At 46.9% G+C, this 19,144-nt stretch overlaps 1 protein-coding gene across 2 annotated transcripts; it reads right to left on the bottom strand.

Annotated features, from left to right (window-relative positions):
* Positions 1-6,560: 6,560 nt before the first annotated feature.
* On the bottom strand, positions 6,561-15,645 carry LOC132078884 (fatty acyl-CoA hydrolase precursor, medium chain-like). Of its 2 annotated transcripts, XM_059481198.1 has the most exons (14): positions 15,570-15,645; positions 14,290-14,482; positions 13,481-13,625; positions 12,904-13,037; positions 12,415-12,568; positions 11,437-11,538; positions 10,512-10,619; positions 10,331-10,384; positions 9,711-9,851; positions 9,540-9,626; positions 8,432-8,579; positions 8,116-8,247; positions 7,720-7,792; positions 6,561-7,302 (listed from the first exon to the last, which is right to left on the bottom strand). In XM_059481198.1, exons 1-14 carry the CDS (start codon positions 15,640-15,642, stop codon positions 7,128-7,130), a joined length of 1,719 nt encoding a protein of 572 aa, XP_059337181.1. In that variant the 5' UTR covers positions 15,643-15,645; the 3' UTR covers positions 6,561-7,127. The 2 variants fall into 2 exon arrangements, with proteins under 2 accessions (XP_059337181.1, XP_059337182.1); XM_059481199.1 differs by lacking the exon at positions 10,331-10,384.
* Positions 15,646-19,144: the final 3,499 nt, after the last annotated feature.

Raw genomic sequence — 19,144 nt, 5'->3', positions numbered from 1 at the left:
GTGCACTTTAGTCCAAATGCTCCTTGTGCACTTTACTCCAAATCTTCCCCTGTGTATGTGCACAGGTGTGATTTACAGTGCCTGGAGATAAACCCCAGCCAGCTTTAACTGGGCTGCTCGCAGGGCAAACTGGTGGCAGGCACTGCAGGTGACCCCAAGCAGTGCTGGCTGTGTCTGCAGCCTGTGCTGGGTTTGTGGTGGCCCCTGAGCCCGGCCCCAGGGCCCTGTCTGCCCTGCCAGGCTGTGCTGGGTGCAGCTCCTGAGGCTGAGGGCACGGCCAGTGCTCACTGTGCCCTGCCTGATGGGCAATGCTGTGAGTCTCACCTGCTGAGAAAACTATGAGGACTGTAAACCCACTTTAAATAATACTAAATACACTGAAAAAGATGTACCTGTTAAGAGAAAATTCCTCTTAGAGGTTGCAAGTGAACATTTTCCTTCTAGTTCTTTGGTTTCTGATGACTTACAATTACTAACTTCTACACGGGACTCAAATCCACCAGATATCTGCTGTATTCCAGTGAAACCCCCTTCCTCTAATAACTTCTCAAACATTTTTGTGCTTCTTAAATTATGATGGTAGTATTTTCAATTTTGAATCAAGCATAATTAAAGTTCTACAATTTTGTTATTGTCAACAAAAATCAACAGGACCCGCACTGCTGAAAAGTCTTCTATGCAGATTCTGCAGTTGACAGCAGCTTTAGCTACAAACAAATCCCATGCTGCCCCCAATCCAGGCACAAGAGGCCAGAAGTCCTCACTGTAACCCCTTAGTTAAATATTTCAATAAGAAAATATTTATAGGAACCATGATCAACAAGTGTTTTTCAGGCAACCTTTAGTAAACCTTCAGGTGTCTTTCCATCAGCCATCTCTCTAGCTAAAATCCCCCAAAAAATAAACTCCTAAAAATGCCACTGAAATGGAAGAAAATCTTTAGGCCTGTAAAGGGAAAAAGCATGGAATGTCATGATCTAAAGTCCTGCCATGTGGCACAGGTCTTGTTTCAGAGATTAACCATCCACTGCACCTCCTGGAGCCCATGAACACTGCTCAGTCCCTGAGAAACAGCTGAGCTGAAAGCACCTTGGAGTAGCTGCAGCTTTGGCAGCACTGGGTGCACTGCACAGCACCCCAATGGTTCCTAAAGGAGCTTCCAGACAATTGTCACCAGTCAGGTCTAGTGAGAGTGCCATTGAGATTCTCAGCCAGCATACAGGAAAGCACACAATTCCTTCAGTTTCACCATGAAGTGCAGACCTGTTCTCACCTTTCTGACATCATCTGCTCCAAATCAAGGCACTCTCTCTGCTGATACTCCTTCAGTAGCTTATCTGCATGATCCATATCAAGGAAACCCATGTAATCTTCTTCATCCACAACATTGATGTAGAAGGGCTGGAACACAGGAGCTGAAGCAGCCATTGCCATCACCATGTCCTCACTGGCTGCAGGAGGTGTGTGCTGTGGAGTGTGAGAACCTTGGTAGAGTTGAAGCAGGGGTTGGCAGGGTGGCTGTGGGGCTCTGCTGAGCTATGTGGGGTAGCTGGTGTGTTGGTGTTGCTTCGGGTGGTGCTGGTAAATTTTTTCGTTTGCCTCTTCAGTGCCCACGCTCAGGAGCTGCTGGTTTCCCGCTGGGCTTGGTGAGAGGGTGTCCTGCTCTTGGCCACTGAGTGATGGTGTGCCATGTGGTCAGCACCATTTTTTGGGCAGGTTTGTTTGCTACAGTCCCCACGGTATAACACTCCTGCATGATTTTCCCTCTGCCCTTGGCTTGGTGGGCCCCCTGCAAGGGCTCTTCCCACGCTCTGGAAACTTGCAATTGGCGTTTGGAAATGTGGAAAGGCTCCGAGAGGCTGTGCCAGTGGCAGGGTCAGGGAAGGCTGTTGGCAGCAAGGCATCTGTGGTGTGTCACAGCGTGTGCCAAGCAGCAACACGGTGATGCCATGCCAGGTGCCACGATGCAGACTGCAGGGGACACTGCCCCGCGTTCGGGGTGCACAGGGGCGGCTAAGAGACCACAGGTGAAGGAAAGGAGAAGGAATTTGGAGGGTAATTAGTGTAAAGCTTTATTAGGAGCCATGAAGAGCTCCCAGCCTCAGGGGTTACAACTCCAAAAAGCCCCCAAACAAGCGGAGCAGTATCTTTTATTCACGACTGGTACCAAGGGAGGGGTTTAACTACTCACCAATTGAGGATCAAGGGAGAGGAAACTGGGAGACAATTGACAACTAGAACAACCTTTCATGAAACTTAGTGGGAGGGATCCTTGATCCTTGACCAATCACTCAATGCCCTTCATGGAAGCTTCTAGAGAAGGGGGCGGAGAACCGAGTGACAGACAAGGCACTGGGGAGGGTATTTGAGGATAAACACGGGAGTTTCCAGGGAAATGGGTGGAGCGGGGATAGGATTGACATTGGGGAATGGAAGGTAATTTAGGGTGCAACTACAAACCCGGGAGAAATCAGGAATGAACCACATAACACAACACAATACAACAGCAGTACTCTCATGGTGTTCTGCAGGGGGACGATGATGCCTTGTGTCTCTGGAATGCTTTAACTCTGGCAGGGATGGTGCTGAGGGAAGACTGCTCCCACTTCTAGGTATGACAACTGCAGAAGCTCCTGGTGATGTAATTCCTGAAATAAACAGGGCCAGGAGACTTCTTCTCCTTTTTAATGCCTTTATTAAAAGTGATCAGCTCAGGATTGGGCAGCCTGACGGGTCTGCAGCATCCCGTCGTCTCCCAGGGCAACTCAGAGGAGGAGGATATGCACAGCTCTGTCCACTAGGGGCAGAGCTGGGGGATCCAGTCCTCGTGGGAGTCTTAGGGCGTGGTATTCCCCAACAGATGTTCCTACTTTTGCCGTCTCTCTTAGCAGGCCCTCATCTCCGGGGACTACTCCCTTGGTCAGGGCGAGAGGCTCCGAAGGTGTTCCGCATCTCTGAAGGCTCAGCACTCAGCTCCTCACGTCCAGACATCACTCCAGTCTCTCAACTCTTATTTGGCTCGTTGGTTTTGGGGTCTTCTCAGTACAGTGGGGGACCCACACAGCATGCTGGTCTTGGGAGTCACTTTGCATAACCCCCCCCACCTTCTCAGGTGTCTTCCCTATTCTGAGAAAGGTACAACTTAGCCTTGGGCAAGGTTCTGCTAATACGAAAGGAGCAATTAGCCCCAACGACCCGTGATTACAATAACAAAACACGCAGAACTTGGGCAGGGCCAGTGATCTGGCTGCCTCTTTGTAACTTTTTCTCACAAAAAAAATATTAACCGAATTTTTGTTCATGACAATTCCCAGATCCATCCATGGAGGCACGGCCAGGGGCAAGGCCACACTTGCAGTGATGCTGGCTTGGGGGCCGGCCCTGCCCCCTGATATATACTGGATTGAGGGTGTAGGTAGTTCCCCCAATGGAGGCACGGCCATGCTCCAAGGAGTTGGGAATTATCTTTGGGGCCAGGCCACCTGGCCTCAAGAGGAGGCAGTCCTGGTGTGCATGGGGTCACGGGGGTGCTAACCTGGCAGCGTGGGGCAGTGCCAGAGCAGCTGCTGCGAGCTCTGTCCGCACAAACGGGGCGGCATGCTCAGCGTGCTGTTGCCTAGACCGGCGATGCAGCCCTGCGTGGCCGGAGAGCGACTCAGCTCGGCACAGCAGTCCTGAGTGGGCACCGTGGCTGTGCTTGCCTCTGCTCCAGGCTGAATTGCACTATCCAGCATTGCACATGGCCAGGCACCGGCTGCTGCCGCGGCACGGGCAGTGTGTGGGGTTCCCCCGTCTGCCAGACCCCGCCAGGGCCGCCGAGGTATCAGCTCTGTGCGGGCTCTCGCCGCCTGCCGGGGTTCAGCTGTGCCTCCAGCCCTCGCCACCCCTCTGGGATGTTGTGTAATCTTCCCTGTGGTGCCAGTTCAGCGCCTCACAGTGCGGCGTGGCCGCTTTTCCCAGCACGCAATCCTTGTCACACATCTTGGTTTTTATCCATCTTAATAAATTCCATATCAGTTTCCAAGGTCTTAGGATTTCAATTGCATTTCGGTCGCTTTTGTAAGCTGCATATATTCACCAGTTTATGTCCTTGTATGAATATTTGATGCATTCTCTTTGGTAGGTTCCAATCCCTGATTTTTAGTTCATAATATCAAATCTAATCAATTCTCTTTTTCAAAGTAAGTTCTTTAGAAAATGGGTCCATACCTGCATTATTGGCTGTTCTTCCATGGAGATGGATCCTCCCATGTTCTCCTGTGGAGTTTTCTCTATTTAAAAGGGGTACATAATAAGAATTCCATATTTTTAGAACCTTTTTGCCACAAAAGAGACCTGCCCACTGTATAAACTGGGTGGATCTTCACGCTCACCTCTTGTTATATCTGGTTATTTGCTGGCCTGGCCACTCTCTGCACTCACCTTTTGATTCTTTCTTCATCTTTGCCGCTGGTCTGTCAGGTGCTCTGCTTGCACACCGGCCTGCCTGCTCCCATTGCAGCCACAGGAGCTGGCTGAGTCGTGTCACGTCGGGGTCACCACAACTATGTTGGAATCTACGTGTTCCGTGGGGTCATAGGTGAGACAGGGATGACACAGCCCGAGAGCTCCATGTGACAAACTCTGTGCTTTATTGTTCAGAGCCTTCTTATTCAGGGAGTCCAAAACTCCCAGGTGTAGACAGCTCATGGGTCTGAGTCTCACAGAGCCCAGCTCCTGAGCAGTGAGGTGCCTGCAGCCCAAGAGGGAAGGTGATCAGTGAAGGTCCCTGTCTGTAAACCCAGGGACTCCAATGCCACAGAGCTGCTGGAGCTGGGAGCACATTCCACCTGCTCACAGCTTCCTTTATCCCAGGCAGCTCAAGGGAGGCACAAACAGCTCTGTTACCGTCCCACAGGGCTGAGATCATCGGAACATGTCCAGCCCCAAACCTTAACAAGGCAATGCTGCTGACCAGGAATTTGTGTTTCTAACAGCTGCACATCACTTAGAGCTTTTGGCTGCTGTGTTTCACTGATTTAAATCTCTCTCCTTGTTGATCAGGTATGCACGTTATAAAGATCAGACAGCAAAGAACATCCTACTTTAATAAAAATTTGCATATTTTACACTTAGGAACAAGAGTATCTGAGAAGCAGGACTGGCAGAGAACAAACATACTGACCACCTTGGAAAGGCAAGTACAGTAATTATGGATATATAAAAAACTTAGAAAAAAAAAGATTAAGGCTTTTCTTGGCAGAATGTGAAAAACAGAACAGCAGCTGTTCTGTAATTCTTGCTGAATAGTATCAGTAAATATACTGCTGAGAATTTATTCAACTATTGGTGCAGCTAGGAATCTGAACCAAGTGACCATGAATACTAAAGCTATGACATAAAATGAGGTTTGGGATATAAGGTAAGGATCTTCTGCTCAACTGTGTCCTATTCACTGTGACAATGGTTTTATTCCCATTTCAGCGGTTTGACGGTGTGTACCAGTCTTTATATTTGGGGTTTAAAATCCACAGATGGACAGAACACTTCCTCTCACACAGCCAGAAACTTCTTTGTAATCATGTGTGCCTAATGTGTGCCTCTCTTCTACCCAGGAGTTGTACTGGTGGCTCTGCATTCCCAAAGACACAGGATTTCTTCTGTCTTGTTAGGATAATGATTTTTGTAAATGTGCAGGAACAGTCACATTGATTCAACAAACACACCACTAATGGACATAAAGGCTGTGCCAGAGCAAAACAAGTGAAGGGGTAAGAAATGTGTGACACAACTGGCAGCATGGTTGCTGCAATTAGCTGTTACCGATTGCCAAAACTGGAGTTTTTCACAAGTTATGGAAAATGCAGAAAAGGGGGTGGCCAGGTAGTGCAGATGACACTGCTTGAGATCCACAGGTGTGCAAAAGCAAGTGAAGCCAGGGGAGAGGAGGAAGAAGAAGACACCTACAAAGGGTCACCAGCTGCAGCAGGAACTTGGGCTGTCCCTGTGAGAGCCCCCAGGTGCTGTGGGATGTGGGAGCTGGGCACCCGTGCAAGGGGGAGTTGGAGTAGGGCTGTTTGTTTGTTTGTGGCCATGAGGAGAGCTCTCCTGGCTTCCTGGATTCCCACATCGTCCCTTTGTGTCCTGCTTGCCATGTAAGTTGGCAAAAAAGCCACTTCCCTCCCGGTGTGCCCTGAGCCCTTCCTCAGCTGGGGGAGGCTGGGGGTGCACACTCTGCATGTCAGCAGATCTCCTCTCTGGTGCTGCTGAGCCAACAACGTGCAGGGAGCACCACCAGCCTTTGCTCCCCCTCTGCCTCTGTGGGCGTCTGTCCTGCCAGCACTGCGTCCTCCTGCAGCCCCTGCACCGGGCATTTGCCAGGAAGGGGTGAAGGACGCACAGTCACAGCCCAGAAGAGGCTGTGGAAGAGCCTTAAGCCTCAGGTCCTGCACAGACACCTGCAAAGATTCATACCTGAAACCATTTGGGTGGAAGAAAGAACCTGGGCACGTTTGTGGCTTCTCGCGTGTGCCTTGACCTCTCGGAATGAGCCTCCATCAGTTAAGTGAAAGAAAAGGAAGTTCCAAAAATCAAAGCACCATTTATTTAGAACAATTCACAAAGCAATAGAACAGGTAGAGATTTTTTGTCCTCTTTTGTGAGATGTCAAGCTCACCTCACAGACTTTGTGTGATGGATGCTCTGCTGCCTACAAGCTATTTCCAGTGAAAGAAAGCAGAAAGTGTCTCTAGGAAGGACAACTGACCATGCCCTTCTGAAAGAAGAAGGGAATAAGCATATAAAATCATCTGACATTTACAGTATATTCTATATATATAATTTCTTACAGATTTCAGTTCATTTGCCCATTCCCACCTCAGTATTCACTTTTGATATGCACTGAGTCGGTACCGTGGTCTGTCTGGACCCGGACAGAATGTGGGGTTTTTTTCTGGTTGCTTCATTAAATAGTGATTTTCAGTCTGACAAACATTCTGAATGCCCCTTGTTGCTCTCCCTTCACTGTGATTAGGCCAGCAGATTACACAACAGTGAGTTAGAAGGTGATTATTACTCTGTATGCTGAAAAACTCATTTTCTTTGACTTTCCTTTGGGTTTTAAAAGCAAACTGTGCCCCCCACAGATCTTATAAATCTGTGTGTTTTCTCCTTCCAGTCTGACTTTGTTTCATGAGCTGTGCCCAAAACTCCACTCTGTGTTCTTTCAGTTTCTCTGCTGCCTTTTGCTCCAGGTCTATTGCCAGGTATTTTTCCTCCAGGTCATACTGAGGCCAATGGACCAAGCCCTCCCCGTTGGGATTTCTGGAAATAACAGAAGGAAAAGTTAGCTCTCCATTTGCCAATCCATTGCTGTCTGACTGCTCAGGTTCAGAGCATTTCAGAAAACCAGCAGGTGAGCCCAGCTGATGTGATTCTGGTACCTGAATAAATGGACAGTATTTTATGAAAATGCTCATCAGTGGAACAGCAAAAGTGTAAAAGTTGCCATTCATTTAAATCTAAAACTCCATTGCTGAGGGAGTAACTGCTCTTAGATTTTTTTCTTCCTCATGTCGGCAGGTGCTTTAAAAAGACCTTTAAGAAGAGAAATTGCTTCAATATTTCTCTTAAATTCTGTCACATTTTGGGAAGCACCATATAAGTACTGCTTCAGGCAGGTAAGTACGTTCTGGGCAGCACAGACTGAACTTGAGCTGTAATTAGCTCTGTGATTCTCACCCATTTTTAGCAAAGTTGGTCCAGTATCTCATCACAGTTCTGCTAAGTTCATTTTCTTCTTTTGTAGCACCTCCTGCAAAGGGAGAGATGGAAGGGCCACGTTAGAAAATATGAGTATCAGCTGTATCATTGCAACACTTCTGGTTGCCATGAGCTGTTGGAGGTTTTTCTAGGAGAGACCTGCAGATGAATGATGTAATGCAAAGTATCTGCTAGTGAAGACAGAAGATGTTTATGCTCATAATAATACTTATGACATATATATGGTATGCTAATAATAGGTATAATGTCTATAATGCTCATAAAGAGAGAAATTCTATTCACAAGCCATGCAGTAATTGAAATGAGAAGTAATGAGGGTCTAAAAGGAAGATGGAGGAAATATGGGTACATCACCAGCTAAGAATGGCTTTCCAAAGACAAAGGCAATCTCAGCTCCATGATCTGCTTTTACAAACTCTGGTAGAAAACCTTCCATGGAACTCGGCCGATGTTGGAATTCATAAAAGTAGACTGGGTTGCCAGCATCTAGAGGACACAGAAAAGTGCTGGTTTGAGAGCTGAAAATACTGCTCCAGACATGATAAACTTTCATGAATAACTGTTTCGGTTAAAAAAACCATTACCAGTTCTCTGGATAATGAAAAGTGCTGCACACTGTCCACACCACCCCCAGACAGAATTGAACAGCTGTTCTGAAGCTGCTGGGTACCTCTGTGGGATCTGGCCACTTGCACAGAAGAGATGACAAAGTAGACATCTCCCAATGCACCCAGGAGGCCATCTCGGACCTGGGCAGGGCTTTCTGCATCCCCCATGTACTCCTTGTACACTCTGTCAACAACTTCAGATGTAACGCCCTGAAACAGCAATGAAAAGTATTATAATGATGATGAATATTGTAAGGAGCAACAGCAGTGGGTGAGTGTGGCCTCTGCACATCCCTGGCTAATCCTCACCAAGAGCTTTCAGAGAAAATCCCCAGCTGTGTCAGAGTGTGGCTCAGAGCTCAGAGCGGAGTTACACAGCTGTGGGTACAGGTGATCTTGGGGACAAGAGGGATGCAAGATCAAAGGATCAACCACCTTTAGATAAGCAGCAGTCAGTGATGCTGACTCTTCTCTCTTCTGTGCAAACACCTTCACAAGAGCACAGAAATCCTGCTGGATTTCATCAAATCCATTGATTGTTGTCGATGACCATATTTCTCCTGTTCAGAACAAGCCTGGGCTCTGCATTTCCAAGTTCATGGTGAATCTTTTTGTCATTGAATAATCCTTGCAAGTACTGGCCCTGCTTCTAGGGTCCTTAATTCTTACCTCATAATCTGTACTTTTCTATGGAGTAGCTTCAGGAGAGCACAGAGGCACCACAAAGCCAAGAGATTTGTAAATTACAGGGAAGCAGAACCTTGAGAGACCTGAAGGAATGTGTCAGTGCACCCCAAACCTCTCGGGCTTTCCTTTCCAGTGCCCAGCTACTGCTTTAGGAGGTTGTGTCCCATAGGTCTCCTGCCAGACCTGCTGCTGCTCTGCATGTCTTGCATGACCTGGGGGGATCTACAATGTTTAGGTACCTGCATCACTCCTGGATTCCCACAGAACTCCTTTTGAAGAAGAGGGGCATTTAGGCTGGGAATGCAGAGAGTATTTCCAGCACTGGAGATAACAGGAGTGCAGCACCTGTGTGCCTGTTTCTGCCCCAATTCAGGGAGCTCTCTAGCACAATGGCATTTCCCTGAGAAATGTGTCCCTCCAGGAGTAAAACCAGGCAGATCAGCCAAGCAGCAGCCCTGGGTTATTCTGAAACTGCTCTCTTACCTTAATGATTAGTGCTAAGGTGCTCTGTAAAATTTGACGTGCAATATCTTTATCCAGACCATCCACAAAAGGCGGAAATTTCATCATCTGTGTGATACAGAGAATGATACTTATTAAAACAGCCTCAATTTATAAAATGATGTTTTGAGATCAAAATTATAATTCTCTTACCATAGGAAGTCCCCATCCAAATTCACAGTTATTTACTCCTATGATGTATGGGACAGCATTGATTGATTTTTCAGAGAGTAGTTCCCTGGGACTCTTTGGAAAAAATACACCATCTACACATGTACTGATGAAAAAGATTTCCTGAACAAAAAGTGAAAAAGAAAAAAGAAAGCTTCATTAGTGCAATCATTTTACTTCCTAAAGATGTTCAGATTTTAATAGCAGTTCCAAAGAGAAACCAAATGAAAATACAAAACATAATGGTATCCAAGCCATCTTAACATTTTCTCTGACAGCTGTTCTGCACTAGGCAGGAGGTTCTGTGAAGATTAACATTATATTTCTAATGTTTGTGAAGTAGAAGTCATTATACTGAATTTACATCTTTCCTTAGTTAATTATGGTCATGGATGTGTGGAACAGTGGGGGAAAACCACTTCTCTACTGAAGTTTCAAAGGTACATAAGCAATGTGATAAGAACTTTTAGGTAGGACATAATATATTATTTGATTTTCAGGTTCTTCAGAATCATCTGGGCCATTTTCTTTTCCTTGCCCTAGTTGATCATGACAGCAAGGCACAGGTAGCTCCAAGTGCATGCAGAATGAAGGGCGGGAACCTGTTTGCACTTCTCAGGCAAGAATTCACTGCAGATCTGCAGTGCTGTCATGTCCTGAAAAAGTCAAGAACGCCAGATTTTACATCCACTTCAGGTTCTCCTAATATTACATACCACCAAGGGTATTCTCTGGGATTAAAAGGTCTGCATTGTCATTTAAATGCAAGAAGAATCATTTCACCTCCATTTTCTGTGTTATCTGTAGTAGTTCTTCTTCTGTTTTTCCTCTCAAGCATTCAACCATTGCAGCTGAACTGGATTTTTCACAGCCAGAGACAGCAGCAATTTTCTGCAAGCAGTGAGAACAAACAGTTTTGGACACATTTCCTCTGTCTGGCTCTACGAGACACCGAGTGCAGCAGGAGCAGCCAAAGCTCCTGCACAACGGCTGCTGGAGCCTGGCTTGTCCCAGCTCCTGAGGGAGGGCACTGGAAGCCCTCACAATCCTTCACACCACGGGCTGGGCAGGAGGGGAAAAGCTCTGCCTCCAGGTTTTTTTGATACAGAAATATTCTGAGACAATGCTGGTAATTAACAGGCTGGGCTGAGAAGGCTGGGTGACATAAAGGAGTTAGAGAATAAACCATCTGCAGGGCAACAGAGAGCACATTCTACCACTCTTGGTGATGTCTTTTTGGCTGGAGCAAGAGCTGCCATTAGAGACAGCTGTCTCTTTGATGTGCCAGCTTCCAGGTTCTGGAAATTGTTCTTTGTATTTGAAGAGAAAAGAAAGGGCTGGAAGCCTGTAGTTGTCAAAGTACAAAAGACTGAATAAAGTCTTGTTTGTTTGCACACTACAGGCATCAAACAGGAGGGGGAGAGTATTCAGAGTCTGATACTGTTTTCCACCAAAAAAGTCTAAGTTCAGGTTTTTTGAAGACCCTACATGTTACAATATTCCTCGACTTTACATTTTTCTCTCTTTGTGGATATTTCGGGGTTTGAAAATCTACACATAATTAAACACGTACTATTTGCACACAGAAATACTGCCTTTAAAGACTCCTTTGATTCACAACAAATGTGAATTCACATGATTCAATATTTTGGACTGAACAGTTTAGATATATCTGGAAAAAGGAATTAAAATTACCACAAGTACCCACTTGTGCTTCCTCCTTAGGCTGGTCAGTGAACAAGCCCAGGGCTGCAGTGCCACTCTCTGAAATGGCCTTGTGGAACAAGCCCTTGGCCAGGGGAGATAAGACCTGTGAGAAAGCAAGGACAAGCATGACAAGCAGTGTGTTCTCCCCTGGGATTTTGGGTTTCAGTATCAGCAGTGGCCATTGGGGGCATTTTGAAAGCCCATGTGCTAAGAGTGTCCCTGTGCAGCCTCTGGCCACAGCCCAGCTGTGCAAAGTGCTTTGGCAGCGCTGGCAGGGATGGGGAGCTCAGGGCCTTTCCCTCCCCTGCCCTTTGCTCCCAGGGCCTCCCAGTAGCACCCTGCAGGGCAGGTACAGATGGGATGTGCCCAAGGCAGGCTGGCTGTGCTGCAGAAGGGCAGGAAAGAGCTTTTGGCCACGGGAAGCAGGGATGTGCATGCCAGGTACAAGGAAGCCTGGCTGGGCTGTGTGAGCTGTACCACAGTGGGAGCGACTGGAGAAGGAGAGAGTCACAGCCAATGTGCTCCGTGTTGGAGTAAAGATTTTACACAATCACAGGGTCACAAACTGCAGGGCTGCACCAGCTTCCAGAACTATTCACCTCAATCACTTGGCACAAGTGGCTGTCAAAGCAAACAGAAATTGGGCAAGAGTCCACAACTCCTCCTAAAGGACTTTTCTCATTAGATTAGATTTTGAGGGTTTTTTGACATTGAAAAAAACACCCCAAACCAATGAGAACTTAATTCAACAGATGAGTAATAACATTCTGTTAATAAACCACAGCATTTGAGTATGAAAATGACAAATCATTATCATTCAAAATGTGTGTTGTTTTGCCTTGTTGTGTTATCAAAGACCCAGGTGATGTGTCGCCGTAATCCCGTCCCTTTTATCTTGCTGACTTCCCATGCAGATACTGAAAATGGATGGAGGGGTTTTCCCCCAAGTAATTACAATTCCTGATTACTGGGAACTTACAAGAGCAGAAACACTGATTCCTCCTGCAGATTCTCCAAAGATAGTGACCGATCCCGGATCTCCTCCAAAATGCATGATATTTTCCTGAATCCAGTGAAGAGCCGCCACTTGGTCTAAATATCCCCAGTTACCCCGGGCATGCTCATCACCAGTGCTGCAGGGACAGAACAGATTTGTTCAAGTGCTCAATGCAAGCCAAGAGGCAGAGGAAAACACAGTCTGTGGTGTGAGAAATCATCTGCCATTGTCTACACAGAACTTCCCTCCAAGACTGACGAATGGATGGCTCGGGCATCCCTGAGATTGGAGCAGCAGCCCCACAAGAACAGACCTGGAATCTGCCTTGGCACTGGAAATTGTCCCCAGTGCTGCAGGTGCAGTTCAGAAATGTTTCTTTGCATAAGCAAGTCTTCTGCACTTCTCTTTACAAAGGCTTTGCACACATCCTTTTGGAAATCACTTAGGAAAAACTGAGATCATCCAACTCACCTAAAATATCCAGCAATACCGAGTCTGTACTGAATTGTTACAACCACCACGTTGTCAAATGCTGCAAATACTGAGCCATCATATGATGAAGCTGCTCCAATAACTAATCCACCTCCATGGATCCATACTAGGACCTGGAAAAAGAAACAGAGGATCAACCCAGCTCAGGTAAGAGCCCCCAGTGAGAATAACTAAATATAGCCCATGATACAACATTTTGTGCTATTTCAATCCTATTCTTTCAGAATACATTTCACAAATTGCAGAAATCTTTCAAATCTGAGGCCTGCAGGGCTACAAAATGGCACTGCTTTTGTTAAATGTTTACACTGTGTCAGTGCCCTGTGACTTTGGACTGATCCTTTGGATTAAATCAAGCACTGCTTAGCTAAATGGCAATACAATTTTACTTGTAAAATAGGATTTTGTGTCTCTTTAATACCAACTAATATTTGCTGGGAGAAAGCATGTAAGTTGTTCATCACTACAAAAGTGCCCCTGCATGTCTGCTCATGCCAGAGGTTGAAATTTTCCAGTCAGATAATTTTGCTGAAGGTGTTATAAGGATTTTGCTTACAGGCAGCTTCTCCTTTTCTCCTGTCAAAACAGGTGTGTAGACATTTAGGTACAAGCAATCCTCAGACACTTGCAGAGGAACTTTCTCTTTTCTGTTGGTAATCATATCTGAAACATACTGTCCTAGTATTGGTTCCTGTAGACACCTGAATAAATGCAAAAGTAACAGGCAAGAGAATTCACAAAATCCTGAAAGCTGTGAAGAGAAACGTTTTTGTACTTCCACAACAAAGTGCCAAGCAGAAACTGATCTCCAGCACACGTTTAGATTGGCATGTGAAATACATATGGAAATATAAATGAATTATTTGAAGTCTCCAATAGCTTTTTACATTGCAATGGTAGGTATTAGCCTTGAGATGCTAAATAAGGGAAGTAGGACAAATCAATGGAGTGAGACATTTACAAGGTAGAGTGGCATTGCTGTGCATTTCCTATGTGCCCTTTTAAGCACTTGACTCAGCAGTTTCCCGCTAACATTGTGTTCCAACATTTCCTCAGCTCCTTTCTGTCCCTGCTCCAAAGATTTCCAGTGATTGGTAAGGGCTGGCCAAGTGCTCCTGAGGCAGAGCATTGTCTGTAAGTGCTGCTCCATCTCAGCTCTCTCTGATGCCTGTCAGAGAGCAGCTGCTGGCACAGAGAGCAGCTCCCAGAGTGTCTTTAGAAATGCATCCACTGGGACAGCTGCAGGTGCAACGAGGGGGCACCAAGGAATTTGTCTTCATGGATGGCCCTGTGAGCACATCAGAGTCCTGGAAGTGCCCAGAGTTTAACATCATGACAGGGTCAGTGGTTTGGTCATGGCCTTACATTGGTGGGTAGGAAGTGGCATCTCTGACACCTTCCCATGGCTCAGGTGGCTGGGGTCCAGAAAACCTCAGTGATCCAACGGGAGGCTTAGCAAAAGGAAGTCCCAAAAAGACATTTACAGTCCTCTCAGCTGTGTCCACGTGGAATTGGTACCCTCGGACTCTCCCGTATTTGGTCTCTGCTTCTGGTTGTTCTGTGGGACAGCAGCACAGAATCACATCACTGCTCTGGTTGTAAGTAATTGCTAGATTTGCTACTTAAATGTACACCTTTAGTGCACTTAGACCAGTAGTTTTTATACATAAAGCTTCAACAAAGTCTTATCAGCTTTAACACTATACTATCTTAATATGCTATTATATTTTACTAATTTGATTACTAGTGTTTACTCATTTAAATTTATTTAGTTTAAATTTTAATTTTATTGTTTTTAAATTTAATTTTAAATTTATTCTGAGAAATTTTCATTATACCTTTATTAAATCAGTAGAGCTGACATTATTTCAGGCTTCATTTTGATTTGCCTCAATATCCATCTCCTTCAGGTATATAATATGTATTGTCTTACCAAACACACATTAGTGGTTGCATAGAGATCTTACTATTATTTTTTTTTTGCCCTGGGTTGTTAGATAAAAAACCATTTTAACCCCATGTGGGAAAGTTCTAACATCAAATACAGATGTGGTACTGTGTCTGTGCAGCCTCATCAGGCAAGATTTTGGGACAGGGATTTGACTGTTCTTATTGTAAAGAAGGCAAGTAAAAGAAATGAGTGAAAGCAGATTAAAAGCTGAAATGAAATTTTTACTACTGCAGCTCAATTTGTGTGCCCAGCACCACCCAGGGTCTGTGCCCATCTCTGCTCAATGTTTGTACCTGGCTCAGCCCAGGGATTGTGTCCAGATCAGCTCAGGCTTTGTGCCCATCCCTGCCCAGGATTTGTGTCTATATCAGCCCAGGGCTGTGCCCACCCCTGCCCAGGATTTGTGTCTATATCAGCCCAGGGTTTGTGCCCATCCCTGCCCAGGGTATGTGCCCATGCCAGCCCAGGGTCTGTGCCCATCCCTGCCCAGGATTTGTGCCCATCCCTACCCAGGGTTTGTGTCTATATCAACTCAGGGTTTGTGCCCATCCCTGCCCAGGGTTTGTGTCTATATCAACCCAGGGTTTGTGCCCATCCCTGCCCAGGGTTTGTGCCCGGCTCTCGGCTGGCCCCGGAGGCAGCTGCAGGTGCCCTCTGTCCTGCAGCTGCCCCGGGCCGTATCCCCGGTGTTTACCTGTGGCCACCAGCGCCGCGGCCCCGAGGCAGAGGATCCAGGCCAGCCGCGCCGTGTCCCTCGCAGCTGCCATGGTGCCACTGGCCCCCAGCCCGCGGGCCGGGCCTTTATAGGCTGGGCCTGGGCCGCCTTACGCAAGGCAAACCCGGCTGAGGCGAGGCAGCGCTCGGGCTGCGAGCCAGGCCGGCACTGCCGGGCCCGGCCCCGGAGCGGGGAGCCCTCCTGCCCGCGGGGCTCCCGCTGCCTCCCCAGCGCTCCTTTGCCACGGCAGTGCCGCAATCCCGGGCACCGCGGCCCCCAAGCGCTTTGCAAACGGCCCGGCATTGCCGGGAGCGCTGTCCTGCTGCTGCGGCACCTCCGGCTGCGGCCCCGGGGGAGGCTTTGCTCAGCCTGCCCCGCACACACCTGCGGGGCACCTCGGCTCTGCTCGCTCCCATTCACTGCCTCTGGGACTGAGATCTGCGGGTGGGAAACACAGCCTAGCCAGGACCAAACCAGAGCCCTTCAGCTGTACTTTCACCAAAGTAAACGTGGAGTTATTTCTATTCTCAGAAAAGCACCTGTGTGATTTACAGTGCCTGGAGATAAACCCCAGCCAGCTTTAACTGGGCTGCTCGCAGGGCAAACTGGTGGCAGGCACTGCAGGTGACCCCAAGCAGTGCTGGCTGTGTCTGCAGCCTGTGCTGGGTTTGTGGTGGCCCCTGAGCCCGGCCCCAGGGCCCTGTCTGCCCTGCCAGGCTGTGCTGGGTGCAGCTCCTGAGGCTGAGGGCACGGCCAGTGCTCACTGTGCCCTGCCCGATGGGCAATGCTGTGAAGAAAACAATGAAGACAAAACCCTCTGTGCAGAGCACCAATGAATTTGGGCCCTATAGGTGATCCCTGGCAGGCCTTTTGCCTTGATTCTCAAGAGTAACACCAAAGGTCTATTAAAGTGGCCTGGCAGTAGTCTGCACTGTTTGAATATACAGTCTATGCAGTAATGATAAAGGTGTGCATTTTTAAACGCAGGTAATGGCACAGGGGGCTGGGGTACCAGTGATGCAGCTGAGAATAGATGACCTTTTACCTCTATGTGTGATGAAGGTTTCCTAGACACCTCAGAAGGTCTGCACAGGAGTAAACTGCACTCCTGTCTGCCTGCTTGGGTGCTGCTGTGTATTCTCTCACTGTCTCCTCTTACCTGGGATTGTTTTTGTTCCTGGCAAGGGAAAACTCTTTCCATGCAAGATGGAACTGTAGGAATTCCTCCTTATGGCTCAGCTCCCACATTGGTGAGCATTCATGCCTCAGCTCACTCGTGACACACAAGCTACAGGAGGGGTCCTTTGCTGCAAAGCCAAATATCCTGTACTCCACCTGCTGCTCTCCCCTTTTGATGTAACAGACTTGTTATCTTCTATGACCTGATCTTTGCTGATTTTACTAGACTCTATATTTTCCCATTTACTTTCCTTTTATTTTCCACCTTCATTACTGTTTTAGTTTCCAAGCTTTTCTCTTCTTTGTTCTATTCACTAATTCTCTCTCAAGTAGCCACTCTGCAACTACTCTGAGCCCACATCCCATCCACAGGCCTAGAGAAGCAGCAATTCTGAAAATAGTGTGTGTGCAGACCAGTTTCTGTGACCTCTGCCCATCCTACTTACAGTAGGATAAGATAACAAAAAACGGGACTTTAGATCCCTTCAGTCTGGAGATACTTTGGTAGATCTACAAGCATGCCATATATGCTTTGCAAATGTGGAGACTCTTACTCCAGTGGCACAGACTTGTAGAATCTGAGGACAGTGCTACATACCTGGTGAGTATGATTCTTGAATCCTGTTTGGCATTAAATTAAAGAGATTTTGTAGCTTGCCCTCAATCAGTGAATAATGCATAAGTCATAATGTGGCATAGTTCATACGTGAATAATGCACAAAGGTCAATAAAAAATTCCTGCCTCATGATGACCTTTGCCTCTTTGTACTGCAATAAACGGCCACCTGTCCTGATTTCAATAGCTGAAAAAAACCAGACAAATATTGTAGTAATCACATATCCTCTGAACAGAGACATGATTCTCTCCCGGGATTTTCCTTGGAAGCTGTGAGAAGCTGTGAGAAAGCTCAGAGAAAACAATTCTTATCTACATTTTGCTGCACCTGTGTTGTGCACATGTGGAATGTGTTATGGAGATTGTTTACCAAAGAGTGGTTTCTTAACTGGACACTGGTGGTGGTGTTTGGATTCATTGACCAATTGGATCCATGTGTGTATATGAACTGTCTGGCAAGGGTGATAGTTTTTTCGTATAGTATAGTTGTCTTGGTTTGGAAAGACAGGAGTCTGCTAAGGAAGGCAGGAGTCTCTCTTGAAATGGAAAATGTAAACCCTCCCCACTCCTTTGAATTGCTATAAACTTTAAATTAAGGGGCTCTTAGGCAAAAATATGGAAGCAGGAAATAACAGTTCTTTAATAGGGAAAGGGAAAAAAAGGATAAAGTAAACAATACAGTACACTAGAACAACCCAGACAGAGTCAGAACCCAACCCGACACCCTGTGGGTCAGGGTGTTGGTAGCAGTCCCATTGGAAATGTGGCTGCAGCCCTCCTGAAGTGTCAGGTGTCATTCTGTTGGAGCAAGGGGGATCCTGTAGAGAAGGATGTATTCTTCTTCTGAAGATCCAGTGGAAGAGACAGCTGCTGTTCTTCTGGGGAATCTCGTAGAGAAAGCCATGCTGGTCTTTCAAAAACCTCTGGATTATATCTGGGTAGCAATGCTTGGCTCCTCCCTCTGGGCTCACATCTCCCAATGGGATGTTATAGCTCTTATCAGCCATGCAGTGACGTTCAATAGCTGTTATCAGCAGATGTCCCCTCCCGAGGGAGGTGTGAATGTGGTCACTCAAAGAGAGAGATAAGGCAAACTGCCCACTTGACAAAAGATAATCTGCCATACAGATGGTAATGGAAAACATCTTGCATTGCAATCTTCAACAATAGTATAGTATAGTGTAGTGTAGTGCAGTGTAGTGTAGTATGGTATAGTACAGTACAGTACAGTATAGTACAGTATAGTATAGTATAATATAGTATAATATAGTATAGTATAGTACAGTACAGTATAGTATAGTACAGTACAGTATAGTGCAGTATAGTGCCGAATAATAAAGTGATTGATCAACCTTCTGCAATCATGGACTCAATGCTTGTTATTCCCTGTTCAGGGACTCACTGCCACAATAAGTGGTGACCCCTGAGGTCGGGTGCAGCCTGGGCCGGAGAACCAGGACCCTGATGGATCCAGCTGAGATTGCAGCCAAGGCTGAACATGGGGGTGTCTGCTGAACCCTCATGGAAATTGTGTCTGGCAGCCCTTCAGGGAGTTGTGGGATGGGAGACGCTGCTGGGATCCCAACGGGATTCCTTCAGGATTTCTCTGGGATGCTGTCATACCCTCGCTGGGGCCCGCGGAGCCCCATGCAGCCCGCTGGTAACCAGACACCTTTGGCTTCCCTGGGAAGCTGTTATTTGTTTCAGGATTCAGCTGTTCTCTGTTGCAGGATTCAGCAGTTCCCTGTTTCAGGACCAA

The sequence above is a fragment of the Ammospiza nelsoni genome, chromosome 13 (genome assembly GCF_027579445.1).
Source record: "Ammospiza nelsoni isolate bAmmNel1 chromosome 13, bAmmNel1.pri, whole genome shotgun sequence".
NCBI lineage: Eukaryota > Metazoa > Chordata > Aves > Passeriformes > Passerellidae > Ammospiza > Ammospiza nelsoni.
Note: the sequence above shows the minus strand (reverse complement) of the source record. Positions and strands in the feature narration are given on the sequence as shown.

Bases quoted from the DNA above. Each gene is read 5' to 3' on its own strand.
- LOC132078884 (XM_059481198.1), bottom strand. From the start codon at position 15,642: ATGGCAGCTGCGAGGGACACGGCGCGGCTGGCCTGGATCCTCTGCCTC. The intron at 13,626-14,289 runs GTAAGGCCATGA...GCATTTATTCAG, and splicing joins GCCACTTCCTACCCACCAAT to GTGTCTACAGGAACCAATAC. The intron at 13,038-13,480 runs GTAAGCAAAATC...TTCTTTTTCCAG, and splicing joins GAGAAAAGGAGAAGCTGCCT to GTCCTAGTATGGATCCATGG.